This window comes from Notothenia coriiceps, unplaced genomic scaffold (genome assembly GCF_000735185.1).
Source record: "Notothenia coriiceps isolate Sejong01 unplaced genomic scaffold, NC01 NC01_scaffold00023586, whole genome shotgun sequence".
Lineage (NCBI taxonomy): Eukaryota > Metazoa > Chordata > Actinopteri > Perciformes > Nototheniidae > Notothenia > Notothenia coriiceps.
Window position 1 is genome coordinate 86646 of NW_011356287.1, and position 15822 is coordinate 102467.

At 39.8% G+C, this 15822-nt stretch overlaps 2 protein-coding genes and 2 long non-coding RNA genes across 4 annotated transcripts in view; 1 reads left to right on the forward strand and 3 right to left on the reverse strand.

The window, feature by feature from the left end:
• Nucleotides 1-7777, reverse strand: part of LOC104954652 (B- and T-lymphocyte attenuator-like) — an 8073-nt gene extending 296 nt beyond the window's left edge. Inside the window, exons 1-5 of the mRNA XM_010781822.1 lie at nt 7374-7777; nt 1089-1403; nt 873-920; nt 415-543; nt 229-306 (exon numbers count right to left, since the gene is read on the reverse strand). Of these exons, the coding sequence (XP_010780124.1) occupies nt 229-306; nt 415-543; nt 873-920; nt 1089-1403; nt 7374-7488 (685 nt within the window). The 5' untranslated portion in view covers nt 7489-7777. The remainder of the gene's footprint in view (nt 1-228; nt 307-414; nt 544-872; nt 921-1088; nt 1404-7373) is intronic.
• Nucleotides 2520-3293, reverse strand: LOC104954631 (uncharacterized). The gene is made up of 3 exons (XR_799355.1): nt 3019-3293; nt 2824-2931; nt 2520-2685 (listed from the first exon to the last, which is right to left on the reverse strand). It is a non-coding gene; the product is annotated as an uncharacterized lncRNA (long non-coding RNA).
• Nucleotides 7778-8625: 848 nt separating the features above from the next.
• Nucleotides 8626-15822, forward strand: part of LOC104954654 (splicing factor U2AF 26 kDa subunit-like) — a 12799-nt gene continuing 5602 nt past the window's right edge. The window contains exons 1-6 of the mRNA XM_010781823.1: nt 8626-8738; nt 9990-10077; nt 10161-10227; nt 13458-13507; nt 13763-13861; nt 14348-14481. Of these exons, the coding sequence (XP_010780125.1) occupies nt 8695-8738; nt 9990-10077; nt 10161-10227; nt 13458-13507; nt 13763-13861; nt 14348-14481 (482 nt within the window). The 5' untranslated portion in view covers nt 8626-8694. The remainder of the gene's footprint in view (nt 8739-9989; nt 10078-10160; nt 10228-13457; nt 13508-13762; nt 13862-14347; nt 14482-15822) is intronic.
• Nucleotides 15105-15822, reverse strand: LOC104954633 (uncharacterized). The gene is made up of 3 exons (XR_799356.1): nt 15769-15822; nt 15290-15382; nt 15105-15215 (listed from the first exon to the last, which is right to left on the reverse strand). It is a non-coding gene; the product is annotated as an uncharacterized lncRNA (long non-coding RNA).

Sequence of the window (15822 nt, forward strand, 5' to 3'; positions counted from 1 at the left end):
GCCGCCAACGTCCATCATCAACTATAACACAATACAGAGCGCACCCTAAGTCTTGCTGATGTGAAGAAAGACTTTATAGATAACATTTGTTCATTTATTATACAAATACAGATAAATACTATTGTTTTAAGCATGTGATTAATTCATCGATGTGTGCAGTGTGAAAACCAATTTCTTGAGTCACTTTTGTGTAGATGTGTTAAAGGACAAAATAAAATTCCCACTCACCATTGACGAAGACGTTGATGTAATGACTGTTACTTTCTCCACTTTGACACTGATACACACCAGAGTCAGTCAGACGTACTTTGGGAAAGATCAGAAATGATATCCCTTCTAATTTGTCTATAAAATCCCACTGCGTATCAATGTGACTCTGGCTGCTGACGGTGAAAGGGACATCAGTTTTCTCACGTTTAATCCAGTCGACCGTTGGTTGGGCTTTTTCACAGAATGCAACTCCACATTCAATCTTAAGATATTCTCCAACGACAGCTTTATAAGATGTATCCTCGTGTACTTTAGTTTCAATGAGACATTCCTCTGCAAAATAACAAAAAACACACAAAGAATCCATTTGCTGAATGGTTAGTTTTATATGAATACATGAAATAATTATAAAAATATACACTTGTGTTTTTGGACTTTTGGGGGATATTTAATAAACATATATGTATAAATATTAAAGTTGTTGCTGTATACATTTAATCACAATTACAATACAAATAATTCATGTAAAGAATCCAGGTGTAAAATGCTGAGGCATCGGCTTCCACCTTTTCGTTCAGTATACATTTTAAGCATAAGCAATACAGACAAGAAAGCAGTATTCAGGTTCAAATTAAGATGTGAAGAGCATGTTTCTGACTTACTCTCATTTTTCTGTGGAACAGTGGTACGCCGCCAACGTCCATCATCAACTATAACACAATACAGAGCGCACCCTAAGTCTTACTGGTGTGAAGAAAGACTTTATAGATAACATTTGTTCATTTATTATTCAATAATTTAGAAATAAGAGCTACACAATGTAAAGATCTAAGTCAGTTCTTTGTTAATGTTTGAAAAGTTTGAAAATTCCCACTCACCATTGACGAAGACGTTGATGTTATGACTGCTACTGCCTCCACTTTGACACTGATACACACCAGAGTCAGTTAGACGTACTTTGTGAAAGGTCAGAATTGATATCCCTTCTAATTTGTCTATAAATTCCCACTGCGTTTGAATGCGACTGCTGCTTCTGACGTTGACAGGGACATCTGTTTGCTCACGTTTAATCCAGTCGACCGTTGGTGGGGCTTCTTCACAGAATGCAACTCCACATTCAATCTTAAATTGCTCTCCCACGACAGCTTCATAAGATGTGTTCACGTGTACTCTAGTTTCAATGAGACATCCATCTGCAAAATAACAAAATACACACATAGAATGCATTTGCTGAATGTTTTAAAAAAAGAAGTAGTAGTTGTATAGGAATATATGTTGTTGGACTTTTGGGGAATATTGAATAAACATATCAATATTAAAGTTTTAGCTGTATACATTTAATAACAATTACAATACAAATAATTTATGTAAAAGATCCAGGTGTAAAATGCTGAGGCTTTGGCTTCCACCTTTTCGTTCAGTATACATTTACTTACTACTAACCTACTTTTTCAGTTTAGATTGAAGAGGTTGTACCTTTATACACGGTACACAAACATTGAGATAAGTCAATATGCTAAAAAAGACTTACCGTCAGCGTTTAAGGTGAGAAGCAGCCCTGCCCAGATGCACACATGCAGGATGATCCAGCAGATGTTCGCTCTCATGATGGGAACACTTTCAGCTGCTGAAGTACAGCTTTACAATCCTTTACTTTAACTTCAGACCCCTGTCTTCATAGCCGAGCCTTGTGTCGATCTGTGCACATTGACCGAGTCTTCATCACTTCTTTGCAGTGTCTGTGGTTCACACTCTTCAAGCTGACTTCCTCCCCCCCCTCTCCTTTCCTTCCATCTTCCTGTCCTGCAAACTTCTACACCCTTGTGCACAACTTTAACTGCAAAATCTACATATATTAATAGTTTAAATGCTTCAAGTGTACTTTGTGAATATTTGGATCAATATTCCACTTTGCTAATGAGCTCGATACTCATGTTATTTTAACACGTTACTGGCTTAAGCTAATATTAAATCTAAAGAACCTTTCACTTTCTTTCACTTTTACAAATGTTTATGCCGTGTGGTTTTACTTCTGTTTCCTTTTTGCCATTCGACAGTCTTTCCACTTCAAAAAGCACAGCCGCACGCACGCACGCACGTACGCACGCACGCACACAGACAGACAGACAGACAGACAGACAGACAGACAGACAGACAGACAGACACAAATGTCCCTTCTGTGTTATTACAGCTGGATTTACACAATACCAAAAGCACAAAATAAAGGCAACATCTATATTCAATATATATTTTATTTTTGACAGTAAACACATCACTATGAAGAAAGATATTATATATTGTCAACAGTAAAACAAATAAAAATGTCAAGGCCATGAAAACACAATTACAAGTTACAGATTTGATTGTTTTAAATGCACACACATTGGGACTACTGGTCGTTATCATAGATGTGAGTGGCATGAAAGGCATCATGGGAGTTCTGAGGGCTCGGATGCGTTGTGTCCTCGGATGCTCCTGCACAATCAGATTACATCATAAGAAATTAGTTACTGTTAACCGCATCATTATATTGTATAAAAAATATATGTATTAGAAAAAAATCATGTTTTGTGGCATTTTTAAATATAAATTTGTTTACTGTATAATTCTTACCATGACACCTCCAACATGACGTGAAGCTAATAATTAGCATTATGGCTAAAAACACCACTGCCCCAAAAATGCGGATTGTGGAATACCAAGATCTCAATTCTTGCTTCTCTGCAAGATAAAAAATAATTTAAAATGAATAGTTGTTAAAGACAATGATTGTTTTGGAATAGGAGAGAGTAAATAAAGTTTTCGTACCCGGTTCTGCAGACTCCATTACGTCACCTGAAAAGCATTCACATTGTTTACTTTCCACAACAAAGGTGACTTTATATCTTCAATATGATTATTATAGGAAACAGTAAAGGCCTGCAACAACACATTATGTATCAGCATAAGGCATTTTCTAATAATCTAACACAAAATAAATACATTTTTACTTCATTATGTACCAAATAGACCTGCGTTTTCTAATAATCTATTGCATTTTGTAATAAACCCCCAGAATGCAATATAAAATACATTCCCCTGCGTTTTGTTGTTTGCAGGGTCGGTGATGCATGCAATATGTGGATGTCTTTATCTGTTCATGTGTTTTAAAAGGCTATGAACACAATTACCCTTAATGTAGTCATTAGAACTGAATTAGCAATAACAAAATAATTAGATCACAGATAACCTATTTGTTTTTTTCTCACGCTGCAGCTGCAGACCTCTAACTGTAAAATCAGGTCAGCGGCTCAGACGTGATGTTTTTGTAGTCATCGCACCTTTTTTTTTTACCTTGAGATGTGTGCTACTTTTAACCTTCCATGTTAGATATGTTTAAGTTAACATTACTGACTGTCAGAGATTGTAGCCATGGCTCGGATTGAGACTGCAAATCCCCAAAAAGAGGGGCATTTTCTTTTTGGAAAGTGCCATTCAATGCGCCCGAAATTCAAAGCGAATGTCTTTGATAGTGATATTACAGTACATAATTACATTGCTGCTCTGCCCTTTTTCAGGAGGAGGAATATAATGCCGAAACACATTTTAAGTCATTTCTAGTGCCTGATATCTTTGTATTAGAAGAATGGCTAATATGTTCCATCAACCTCTACCTCCACTCACACAATCTATAATGATTCTGCACGGATAGAACTTAAATTACAGCAATCCAGATCTAATTTATATTGTATTACAGTTTGACAGCCATTCATTGGTCTCCACTCAAATGGACGCTCGTGTATTTTACCCGTCCTTCTCGAATTATAACCTCATTCGCATTCTATGCTGTTTCTTTTTCTATAGGTTTTTAACGCTGCCCTTTTGAGTATTTAGCTGTAGATTGAATAACAAAAACTTACCATTCTGAGTGAAGAGGGGCTCTACTAGTAAGGATACAAGGACGGTCAGGCAGAAGTGAGGTCTCATGGTGGAAACGCTTCAACAAGCTGCTGTACACATCTTTAAGAGTACTATCACAGCAGCAACTGTCAATGACCTTGTTTAATTGACTTCCTGCTTTCAATCACCTAGATCGTCCCACCTACCCAACACACACACCACAGTACCCCAGAGGAAATGTAATGAGCACACACACTCAGAAGCTTGTTGTCAGCAGTGATAACATATGTTCTTAATTCAAATCAGACAGTTATAGATACACATTTGATTGCACAAAATAGGATAATAATTACATTCTCAAGTTCCTAAAGAAAGATTGTACAACACAAAAATAACAGGAGGTCAATCGTCATTCATATAGTGATGAAATGAGTCATATGGTAGAGTTTGTAAACTCATGAAACTGTTATCAGATGTGATGTAACTCGACGGCATGTGTACATTCAAGTGTTGGATGTGCAACGTCACAAAACATTCAAAGACCCCGAGCAAATCCATGTCAGAAGAAGAGTAAGGATTCTGTGAAAATACTTTTAGTTTATTCTTGAACACGGATAGCCGCGTAATCTGATTGCTCCTCTGTGGGCCTCGGAGGCCGAGCAGCCCTGGCAGGAAGTTGATGGTTCAGAGCAGCGTACACAATCGAACTCCCCTCTTCCTCCGCCGTATTTCTTTGTCTCTCCCTGTCCCTGGTTATCACCCTGTAAACCGGGCCATTGTCTCTTGGTAAAGGAAGCTCATTGGGTTCTAAGGGCGGTGGTTTTATCCGTAGGGATCTCCGGCATGGCGGCGCGGAGGAGCTTCCTCTTGGCGAGGGCTGGAGGTGGCCGTGATGGAGGGGTTGCTCCACCATGGGGATTGCCATGTACTGCAAATAAGCATTTTCAAATGTTTGACATTGCTTTTGACTAGCCTTGATCTTGTCTCTTGAGTTCGACCTTCACAATGGCCTCTTACATTTGAAATGTGTCGTACCTGGTTTTCTCTTGACGTTTCTTTCTTTGATTTCCCTGCAAGAGACATTTTGGAAGGATTAGTCATTGTTTATTAAATCACAACGTGTCCTGGATTGGATTTTGATTCACTTCCTACCTTCACACCCACGCATCGATACTACAGATATGATGATGACTATGATGATGAACGGCACGATCCCAGCAGCCAAGTACATGTACATCCATGAATTCACTTTGGGTTCAGAATGTGTGCTACCTGCAAGAAAGAGAGGAAATGTCACTCAATGTGAAAGAGTTTATGAATTTAAACCTAAGCAATACAGACAAGAAAGCAGTATTCAGGTTCAAATCAAGATGTGAAGAGCATGTTTCTGACTTACTCTCATTTTTCTGTGGAACAGTGGTGTGCCCACGTCCATCATCAACTATAACACAATACAGAGCGCACCCTAAGTCTTACTGATATGATGACAGACTTTATAGATAACATTTGTTCATTTATTATTCCATCATTTAGAAATAAGAGCTACACAATGCAAAGATGTAAGTCAGTTCTGTGTACATGTTTTAAAAGTTTTAAAATTCCCACTCACCATTGACGAAGACGTTGATGTAATGACTGCTACTGCCTCCACTTTGACACTGATACACACCAGAGTCATTCAGACGTATTTTGTGAAAGGTCAGAATTGATATCCCTTCCGATTTGTTTATAAATTCCCACTGCGTTTGAATGCGACTGCTGCTGACGTTGACAGGGACATCTGTTTGCTCACGTTTAATCCAGTCGACCGTTGGTGGGGCTTCTTCACAGATTGCAACTCTACATTTAATCTCAAGTTGTTCTCCCACGACAGCTTTATAAGATGTATTTCAGAGTACTCTAGTTTCAATGAGACATTCCTCTGCAAAATAACAAAAAAACACAGAAAGGATTAATTTGCGTTTAAAAAGTTCTTGTTGTTAATGTATACTCTTTTGTATGTTTCAGATGTAGATGTTGAAAATGTTAGGAATCAAACAAAACTCATAAACATATTTTTTAATTAAAGACTGAGTTAAAGAGGTTTAAGACTTTAGATTTGTTTGGGTAAATCATGGCTTTCAAGACTTTTTAAGTCCAATTGACTTTTCGGGCAGTGTTGAAGCAGTTTATTTTCTATTAAACTTTGTTTCTTCATTTATAACCCCAAAATGCGGCAATGACATGGCAGTTGTGGTTGACAGTGTCATATTACAGTAGTGCAATACGAACATCCAATATGCAAAAACTACAAAAACAACAGAACAAACAGTCCGCTTGGTCTAGTCTGGAGAGCAAATTATTAAACACACAGAAAACGGATTATAGATTTTTTAAATTTAAATTAACATTTTGAATCCCACCTAAATGACACCGTCTCTGGGATATGTATACCCTTGTGTATGAATTTCACCTAGATGATCCTTAAATTACTAAATCAGTGAAGTGTGTAACATTTCTGAAAACTTGACGCCAGATACAACATTATTCATAATCGTAGAGGTAGAAAACTCAGATTTTTTAATATAAAAAGTGACGTTTCAATGTTTTTTTTGTTGTATTTTGTTAAGTTAATCCTCCTTCTGTCACACGTATGCTATACTTTATGTGCGTTGCGATAATAACAGTCAATTGTCAGTTGTTGGTTGCTCACTGCCACCATCATAAGTCACTATTGAATAATACTCTGGCCTCAAACCACAAGGAAACAGTACCAAACCACAGCATCGACTAACATAAATAAATGACACTGTGGTCGTATCAATAAATAAGCTTTCACACTGCCATTTGACACCACTCTTATACAGTATGGCAAATGGGACACTTTCGAAACTAGAAACGAGATGTGGGTAAAACTAGAAAATATGCTTTTGTGCCATGTTTTTAAATACATTTTAACTAATTGTTTCCATTAAGCTCCCACAGGCATGAAAACACTGCATGATTTGGAAATTACCTGAAAGAAGCCTTTTAAGCAGAGAAGTTACAATTATCTTCAAGACTTAGTTTCAAAGACAAGTAACAAAAGTATTATGTAACATGTTAAAAGAAGGTAGTAGATGGGCTAACTTGTTTCTGGAGTTGCATTTTAAGAGTTCCTGACCTTTTCTGGCCTCCACAGTATTAAAATAGTGGTCCCAATGCTGACTTTCACTCCAAAAGCCAGATTTAACACATAACAGACGTACGGTGTGTAAGAAGTTACACACACTGAGACGGCACAATATGCAGAAAAAAAGACTTACCGTCAGCGTTTAAGGTGAGAAGCAGCTCTGCCCAGATGCACGCATGAAGGATGGTGCAGCAGAGGTTCGGCCTCATGATGGGAAAACGTCCCGTCATCTTCCAGTCGCAGTTCATCTAAACTGGAGACGTTCCTCGGAGCACCTCATTATTAGTTTAAAACAGAGAAGTGCTGAAGCTTAGGTTGGAGCTACATGCTGCTTCCTCTTTCTACTCTCTGCAGCTCACTACCTTTTCTGGTTCTTTCCCAAGGCGGTGGGTGCACTGGAGGGGAGCGAACATCTGTGGGTGGTCTCAGTTCTCTAAATGTTTCACTACCAGTGCAGAAAAAACATCTCAGGTTAGGGATCCCCACACTTTCAGGTGCTGATGTACAGCTTTAGCTTTACAGGTTGTAAAGCCTCTCTTTTCATATCCAAGCCTTATTTCGATCTGTGCACATTGACAGTCTTCATCACTTCTTTGCAGTGTCTGTGGTTCAGCCTCTTCAAGCTGACTTCCTCCCCCCTCTCCTTTCCTTTCATCTTCCTCTCCTGCAAACTTCTGCGGCCTTGTGCACAGCGGTGAGGTGACATAAGGATGCACGGTGCAGTGTTGGGTAGGTGGGGACGCTGTGGCCTTGTTTTTTAGTGTCCAATCTGTTGATGTGTGTGTGTTTGTGGTTACTATCAGGCTAACACATCGGCCTGGACGGCTTACCTGTCAATGAGTCCGCCTCATTCATGTTTTAAAGCCCACTTTGATAAATAATACCTTTCTATTCAACCAAATGTTTATTCTTTTTTTTTTAAAGAAGAATTATTCATGCATACTTACAGATATCCAGTATTAAAATTGTACCACTTATACATGATTTAAACATATATCTTCATGTCCAAACAATTTTATTTTCGGTTTACACCCTGAAAAGCTTCACATAACACAGTCATATTTTATAAACTGAAGAAAAAAAAGAACATACTCAAATACAGTAAAAGTACATCCAAATACAACAATAGCTAAACTTAGATACTTAGGAGCTCACCTGCTGTTGTTTTAACCTGCACCTCATGGGAAAAGATAAAATAATTAAGTAAAGTAAGCAAAGACTGAATAATTGTAAAAAATATAATAATTAAGTGAATTGATTGGAGTAAAGGAACAAACATATTTATTTCAGATGAAAAGAAAATCATCGTTGTTGGGAATTAAATATATTTTTTCTAGTACAACAGCGGCGACATGTGGCGTTCAGGGTCAGCAAGGATTCTCGAGTAGCTGCGTCTACGCCTTCCCTTTACGTAATGACGTAGATTACGTCACTACGTCTTGGACGAGCCGAAAATGGCGGAGTATCTAGCATCCATTTTCGGCACAGAGAAAGACAAGTAAGTTTTATTCAATATTTACTGTAGGAATTCCCTAAACTATGATTATTACAAGAGTATTTTTGCAGTGGTTCTTCTTCGTCGTCAGCAGGGCTCAGTTTCTGAACTCAGGGCTGCTAAATGTCTTAGTGAAGCTAACTTTAGCAACAGGAAGCTAACCCTGAATGAAACTCAGGAAGAGCCTCAGATAATCTGCAGCTGTTCGATTACATTTTGTGTAAAATGTGTCATTTTGCAAAGTGTTGTTAGTGAGTTTGTCAGTGAGTTTGTTGGTATACGATTTAATATTATGGAAGCATTTTTTTTTGCTTTATTTATTAGCCAGGTAATGTGTCGCTTAGTTAATTATTGAACTTGCTAGCAGAGTAGCTGCTCTCTTTGCTTAGGCGGATTGTTCTGATTCGTTTCACCGGTGCAGTGCAGCAAAAACAATTAACCTATTGCAATTTACATACGTTAATATCATGATATGTTTACGATGCATTTAAAGCAATAATGTGACAATTGTTGTGAGTATTGGTGCCTTTCGTTCAAGGGGTAGTGTCTGACATTTCTAAACAACACTTAAGAAAGCATTATTTAACTCATTCACATTAGTGGAGGTGCAAAGAAATATATCAGATAAGATAAGAAGTCCTTTATGTATCCCAATTTGGGAAATGTTTGCTTTGCAGCAGCATAAACAGACATGGCATTGTCCAATACAAATTAAAAGACTAGAAATAAACATTCCAAAATGTAAACATCTCAACAGAAATAAAATAGCATTAGCAAAAAGTATCCCTTATGTGGTGTTTAAGATAATAAAATATTCATGTCACTTAGCCTTACTCACAAATAATATTTTGTTGAAATGTAATAGGTCTTTTACTTTAATTAATAGAATATTTAAAGGATAAGTCTTGTGATTGTTCACATTGTAAACAAATGAAAAGACCAAAACCAACAGAGAATCTGATGAGGAAACCAGTGTTGCATGTTTATCTAAAACCTGATGGAGTTTAATATCTCTGTTGAACTCCATGCTGGTCAAAAAGTTGTTACAAACACATCACACCGTTACGCTTGTACCATAAATACTCGGTAGCTCACTACATCCGCGGCGGAAAATAGTCCCCAACACATACGCTATTTACTGAAATATTGTTGAACTGTTCAGTGGCCACAAATAAGTCGAGTTTGTTCTATAATTATAATTGGCAACGAGTACTAAATGATTTTTTTTGTTGTTGACTTTTTCTTCTTTTCCAGGGTCAACTGCTCCTTCTATTTTAAAATTGGCGCTTGCAGACATGGTGACCGCTGCTCGAGATTGCATAACAAACCAACCTTCAGCCAGGTGAGGATGCCCGTAAAGTTGTTCTCCCATTATAGGGGCTTCATATGTCAATATTGCTGTCTGACCAAATACTTGTCCTGCAGACCATCTTGATCCAGAACATCTACCGTAATCCTCAGAACAGCACACAGACGGCCGACTCTTCTCGCTGTAAGTAGAACATTTGTCAGCAGCCTCCCTTTGTGTTACCTTTACAGTGGTGCTCACGTATAACTCCACATGTGAGGCACTGCGTCAGCTCCCATTGTTGCCCAAATATCCAAAAAACAAATATTTCACTGTGAATAATACCAATAAAAGCCCCCGCTTCTGATACATCCACTATCTGCTTTTCAACCTTGTGCAGTTAAGCCTTCCTGCCAAAACACAAGCACTATTACAGAGTGTGCTGTTAATGAGAAAATACTAACAAGTGTGTGTGTTGTAACTATGTTGAGCCCAGACTCTTAGAGCTGAAGCAGTACCTCTCTCACAGGTAAGTGTGTTAAAGAGCCTGTGACAGCCTCCCAACAACTGTTGTGCAATGAAATATTGGGCTACTAGTAATCTCGAACCGCCAGTTTCAAAAAGAAGGTGCGATACCATTCCGATAAATATCAATAATTTCGAACATCGCGGGGAAATTCCTTCAAATCATTTTGAAGTTTTGGGGGAAGCCGATCGGGACACTAGGTCCACCGTTTCCTCGCAGCGAGGCTCCCCCCGTTGACAGTTACGTGGGCTGGGCTGGGTGCAGTGGCGGACTGGGGCCGGTACCGAAGGGGGCCGGTCGGATAAGTCACTAGCACATCCCCCACTCCCCCCGTTGACAACTTACTAGCGGTACCGAAGTGGGCCGGTCGAGAGTCCCGGGATGATTTTTAGTCCCAGTCCACCACTGGCACATGACCGTATGATCGCCCACATATTGACGCAACTAATTCCTAAACTTCTAACAGATACGACACAAACCGATCCTTCAGCTTCATATGAGCTCTCAGACACGTTCAAAATTAAACTGTCTGAGCTTGCTGCTGTGTGCGCCATCGTGCGTTTACATACTGATGCTGGGATCCTGAACGGTGCAGCTGGAGCGCTTGTCCCGCAATGACGTCACCCATCAATTTGGCGGGACTTGAAGAACTCCCCGAGAAGATCCAGGAAATGGTCAACATTGAAGGGCAGATTAATGGTTATCAAAGTACAAATATCCAAAATCAGTTCAGTAACGGTTTTCAAGGGGACAATATTTACTCAAATTGATGGGTTTGGATGATGGGGGAAAATCGTGTCACAGGCTCTTTAAGCTTATGTATTCAGTCATTATTCAATGGTATAACTAAAATCCATGTAGAAAAAAATTGCTTCTCACTGTTCTCAGGTCAAATATTTAAATGTGATTAAAAATGNAGCTTGCTGCTGTGTGCGCCATCGTGCGTTTACATACTGATGCTGGGATCCTGAACGGTGCAGCTGGAGCGCTTGTCCCGCAATGACGTCACCCATAATTTGGCGGGACTTGAAGAATCCCCGAGAAGATCCAGAAAATGGTCAACATTGAAGGGCAGATTAATGGTTATCAAAGTACAAATATCCAAAATCAGTTCAGTAACGGTTTTCATTGTACAATATTTACTCAAATTGATGGGTTTGGATGATGGGGGAAACTCGTGTCACAGGCTCTTTAAGGGGGGAGTGCATTAGAATTGAGGTGTGTATTTTTCCTTGAAGCCCCGTATTGAAATTGTGCTTCAGGTAAATGTAAGGAAAGGTCATAATAATAATAATAATAATAATAATAAAGCACAATAGGGCCTGTAAAAGCATTGCAATCACTGGGCCAAGAGACACTTTGGCAACAGATATGTTGATCTGGTAAAATGTCCTTTATCACCACCCTTATAATCAGATAAGAGACTAGATTGGAAATGATCTCTTTGTAAGGATAGATTTTTAAATATAACGCGAACCTGGGAACATTTAAAGATCAATAAGAGTTTTTTTTTTACATTTAAACTTGGAACACAATGCGGTCGTATACAATTCCCAAGTTTTTGGATAGCGCTTTAGGTCATTCACTCCCATGAATTTAGCTAATGACATAGACAAACAACTCAAATCTGAACACTGCAACACCTCCTGATATGCCCCCTGCTGGAGCAACCCTGCACAACATCGGACTTGGCAGAGTTTAATGAGAAGGGACAGCGATGTGTTCAGCTGTGGCTGAATCACATCTAACCAAGCCCTGTCACTGACTGCCTTGTGGACACGATGAGAAAAGACTTCTTCACCAGCCAGGAAACATGGTTCATTATTGTGAATGAGCAGCCAACATTGTTTGGCAAGGTTTCATCGGAGCAGTAAAGTGAGGTCAATAAAGTCTACTCATCCTCAGAATTGAGAAACACGATAAGAGACGGGCGTATTACATAAACTGTATGTCATGTGTTTTCCTTGTTTTCCAACTCCAAAGTGAAACTAAAACTCTTTTTGAAATCACAGCTTGTTGATGCTTAACTAATCCAACACTAAATGGGAATTTAATAAAAGAGCCTAACATTTAAGCCCATTTTCAGCCAATATCCTATAATAATACAAACTAAATGAAGGAAAACAAGCCCTTAAAGTAGTGGACAAGGAGAGAGCATCTCGTAAGGAGTACAGACAATTATCTTCGGCTTCAAACATTTCTGCAGTTTTGAATGAAGCTTTATCCATCAAGTAGTTAGTAAAGCGTAAATTACGACATCTTAAGACCGTCATTTACTGACAGAAACATTTCTAATCACGTTTTTTCCTCCTCAGCTCTTTATTTTGGTTGATTTCTTTCACAGAAGTTTACGTTTTGTATTTCAGACCATTTCCCCCTTGAACATTTACCTTCATAACCTTCAAAACTCTGCCCAGTCTGCTGATGGCTTACACTGTAAGTTCTCCCTTCATCCCGCAGGAACCTCCAGCACTGACTGCACTTAACTTACTGTGTCACACCTCCCCACATACATCTGGCTCAGCGTAGAACCTGTTCCTCCAGTGAACGCATCACATCTTTTCCTGGAGATAGAGTAACAGGACACATGCTGTACTGCATGTTTACCGGAGTCCATGTCGTACAGCAATGTTCAAAACGATCATTCAAAATCAACTCATTTCAAAGTGAACGCTACTGTGGAGAAGACTAAGAGGGATCAGCTCTAGTTTCCTTGCTTCTGTGAAATAGAGTAGCTTCTGGCAACAACTAACACACACACTTTTCTGGATCTATGTACAGGGTGTCACTGTTATAGCAAGACTTCTCAGGCGTCAGTTAGACGTGTTTGTTTAAAGCCACACGGCCCATGTGAACACTGTCTGTCCCTCTGGTGTTGCCCTGACCGTCCCTTGTTGACATGTTGCAGGTGCTGTCACCGATGTGGAAATGCAGGAGCACTACGACGAGTTCTTCGAGGTGAGTGACCCTTTGTGCCGCCGTCTTTCCACACACGGCGACGTGGCGTCAACATATGAGTCGTTCATATTTACAAATGTTTTATTTGCCTAATTGTGACCTTGTTTATCAACCCTGGATATGTGGATAAGGTCATATAAATCCAAATGTAAACTGTATCATAATACATAACGGTATCACATGAGTATTAATAAAACCTTATCAATATCCCGTTTCATGTTAATTGTTATTTTTTCCCTCTCATTTCCGATACAGGAGGTGTTCGCAGAGATGGAGGAGAAGTACGGAGAGGTGGAGGAGATGAACGTGTGCGACAACTTGGGCGACCACCTCGTCGGAAATGTCTACGTTAAGGTTGGTAACGGATCTTAATGTGTTCACGAGAGAGGGAGCGAATGCAAAAACACTGAATTAAAAATCCCATAAGGATGCGGCTGAATTTAGTGACACCTTGCAGAACAGAATATGTTACACAACTTTATTTCAAATGATTTGATCTGATGGCAGACTGAAGCTCTCCCACCTTTATGGATTTCTTACTTTCATCCAGCAGGAAACATGAGCCCAATCCCTTCTAAAGTCTGTAGAGAAGTAACATCTCCAACGTGAAACCTTCTTGAGGCAGAAAACCTTTTCCTATAGTTCATTTTCATCAAATATGCGTACCAGATGATAAAAGAAGTGCAATGGCAGGAAGGAGGAGAAACACTGAAGGCCATGTTAGATTAAACTAGCTTTTTATGTAAATACAGTTTCATTGTGTTCATTTGTTTCACATTCGCTGCAGCAACTTCTCATGTTCCCTCAGATATCCTAAGTATTTGTACTCCCTGTGTGTAGTTTCGCCGAGAGGAGGACGCAGAGAAAGCCGTCATGGACCTGAACAATCGTTGGTTCAACGCCCAGGCCGTCCACTCAGAGCTCTCCCCCGTCACCGACTTCAGGGAAGCCTGCTGCCGCCAGTATGAGATGGGGTGAGACACTGAAGAATGCCCGCAGATTCAGATAAAAACCGCACACAAACAAACAAACACACAACAATAATATTATCTGCCCTGCTCCTTTTAAATACAGGACTGTCTCAGAAAATTAGAATATTGTGATAAAGTTCTTTATTTTCTGTAATGCAATTAAAAAAACAAAAATGTCATACATTCTGGATTCATTACAAATCAACTGAAATATTGCAAGCCTTTTATTATTTTAATATTGCTGATTATGGCATACAGCTTAAGAAAACTCAAATATCCTATCTCTAAATATTAGAATATCATGAAAAAGTATACTAGTAGGGTGTTCAACGAATCACTTGAATCGTCTAATTAACTCGAAACACCTGCAAGGGTTTCCTGAGCCTTGAAAAACACTCAGCTTGGTTCAGTAAACTAAATCACAAGTATGGGGAAGACTGCTGATCTGACTGCTGTCCAGAGGACCGTCATTGACACCCTCCATCAGGAGGGTAAGACACAAAAAGAAATTTCTCAAAGAGCAAGCTGTTCACAGAGTGCAGTTTCAAAGCACATCCACAAAAAGTCTGTTGGAACTTGCTCTTTGAGAAATTTCTTTTTGTGTCTTACCCTCCTGATGGAGGGTNCAGAATCGTCCGGAGCGCTCTCGGTCCCTCGACCTTCTCGGCCTCTCGCGGTCCCGCCGCCGGTCCTTGGATCGGGAGCGACGTTCCCTGGGGCGCGAGCCAGGGTCAGGCCTGGTGGCAGGAAAGACAAATTAATCCACAAATCCTTTTCTGACCCCCAAGTATGAATGTAAAAATGTCTTTACCCTTTCCTGCGGCGGCCGTACAACTCCCGTCGAAGTTCCCGCGATATGGGTTTCAGGTGCATGAAGTTGCAGAAGCCTCCTCTGGTACACTCCCTGCAGGAAACCCAGCACAGGAAGGGTTAAAGCTCACCCCACTGGTATTTAATGGAGCCGGGCCATGAAGGAAAAGTTTGTTACACAATCTGAGCAACATGCGAGCCCACCAGAGGAGAATCTGATCTTTATCACCCCCCCCACACACACACACGTCCGTGCTATCGCTGGCGGAGCAAACAACCCCCGCTCCAATGGAAAAACACTGACTCCTAAACAAGGAGAGGACTGCTCGCATCCTCGCACTGCAAATAACATTTATCTTTGCATTTAAAATGATAAATCACACAGAGAATATATTTAAAAGGAGCAGGGCAGATAATATTATTGTTGTTTGTTTGTGTGCGGTTTTTATCTGAATCTGCGGGCATTCTTCAGTGTCTCACCCCATCTCATACTGGCGGCAGCAGGCTTCCCTGAAGTCGGTGACGGGGGAGAGC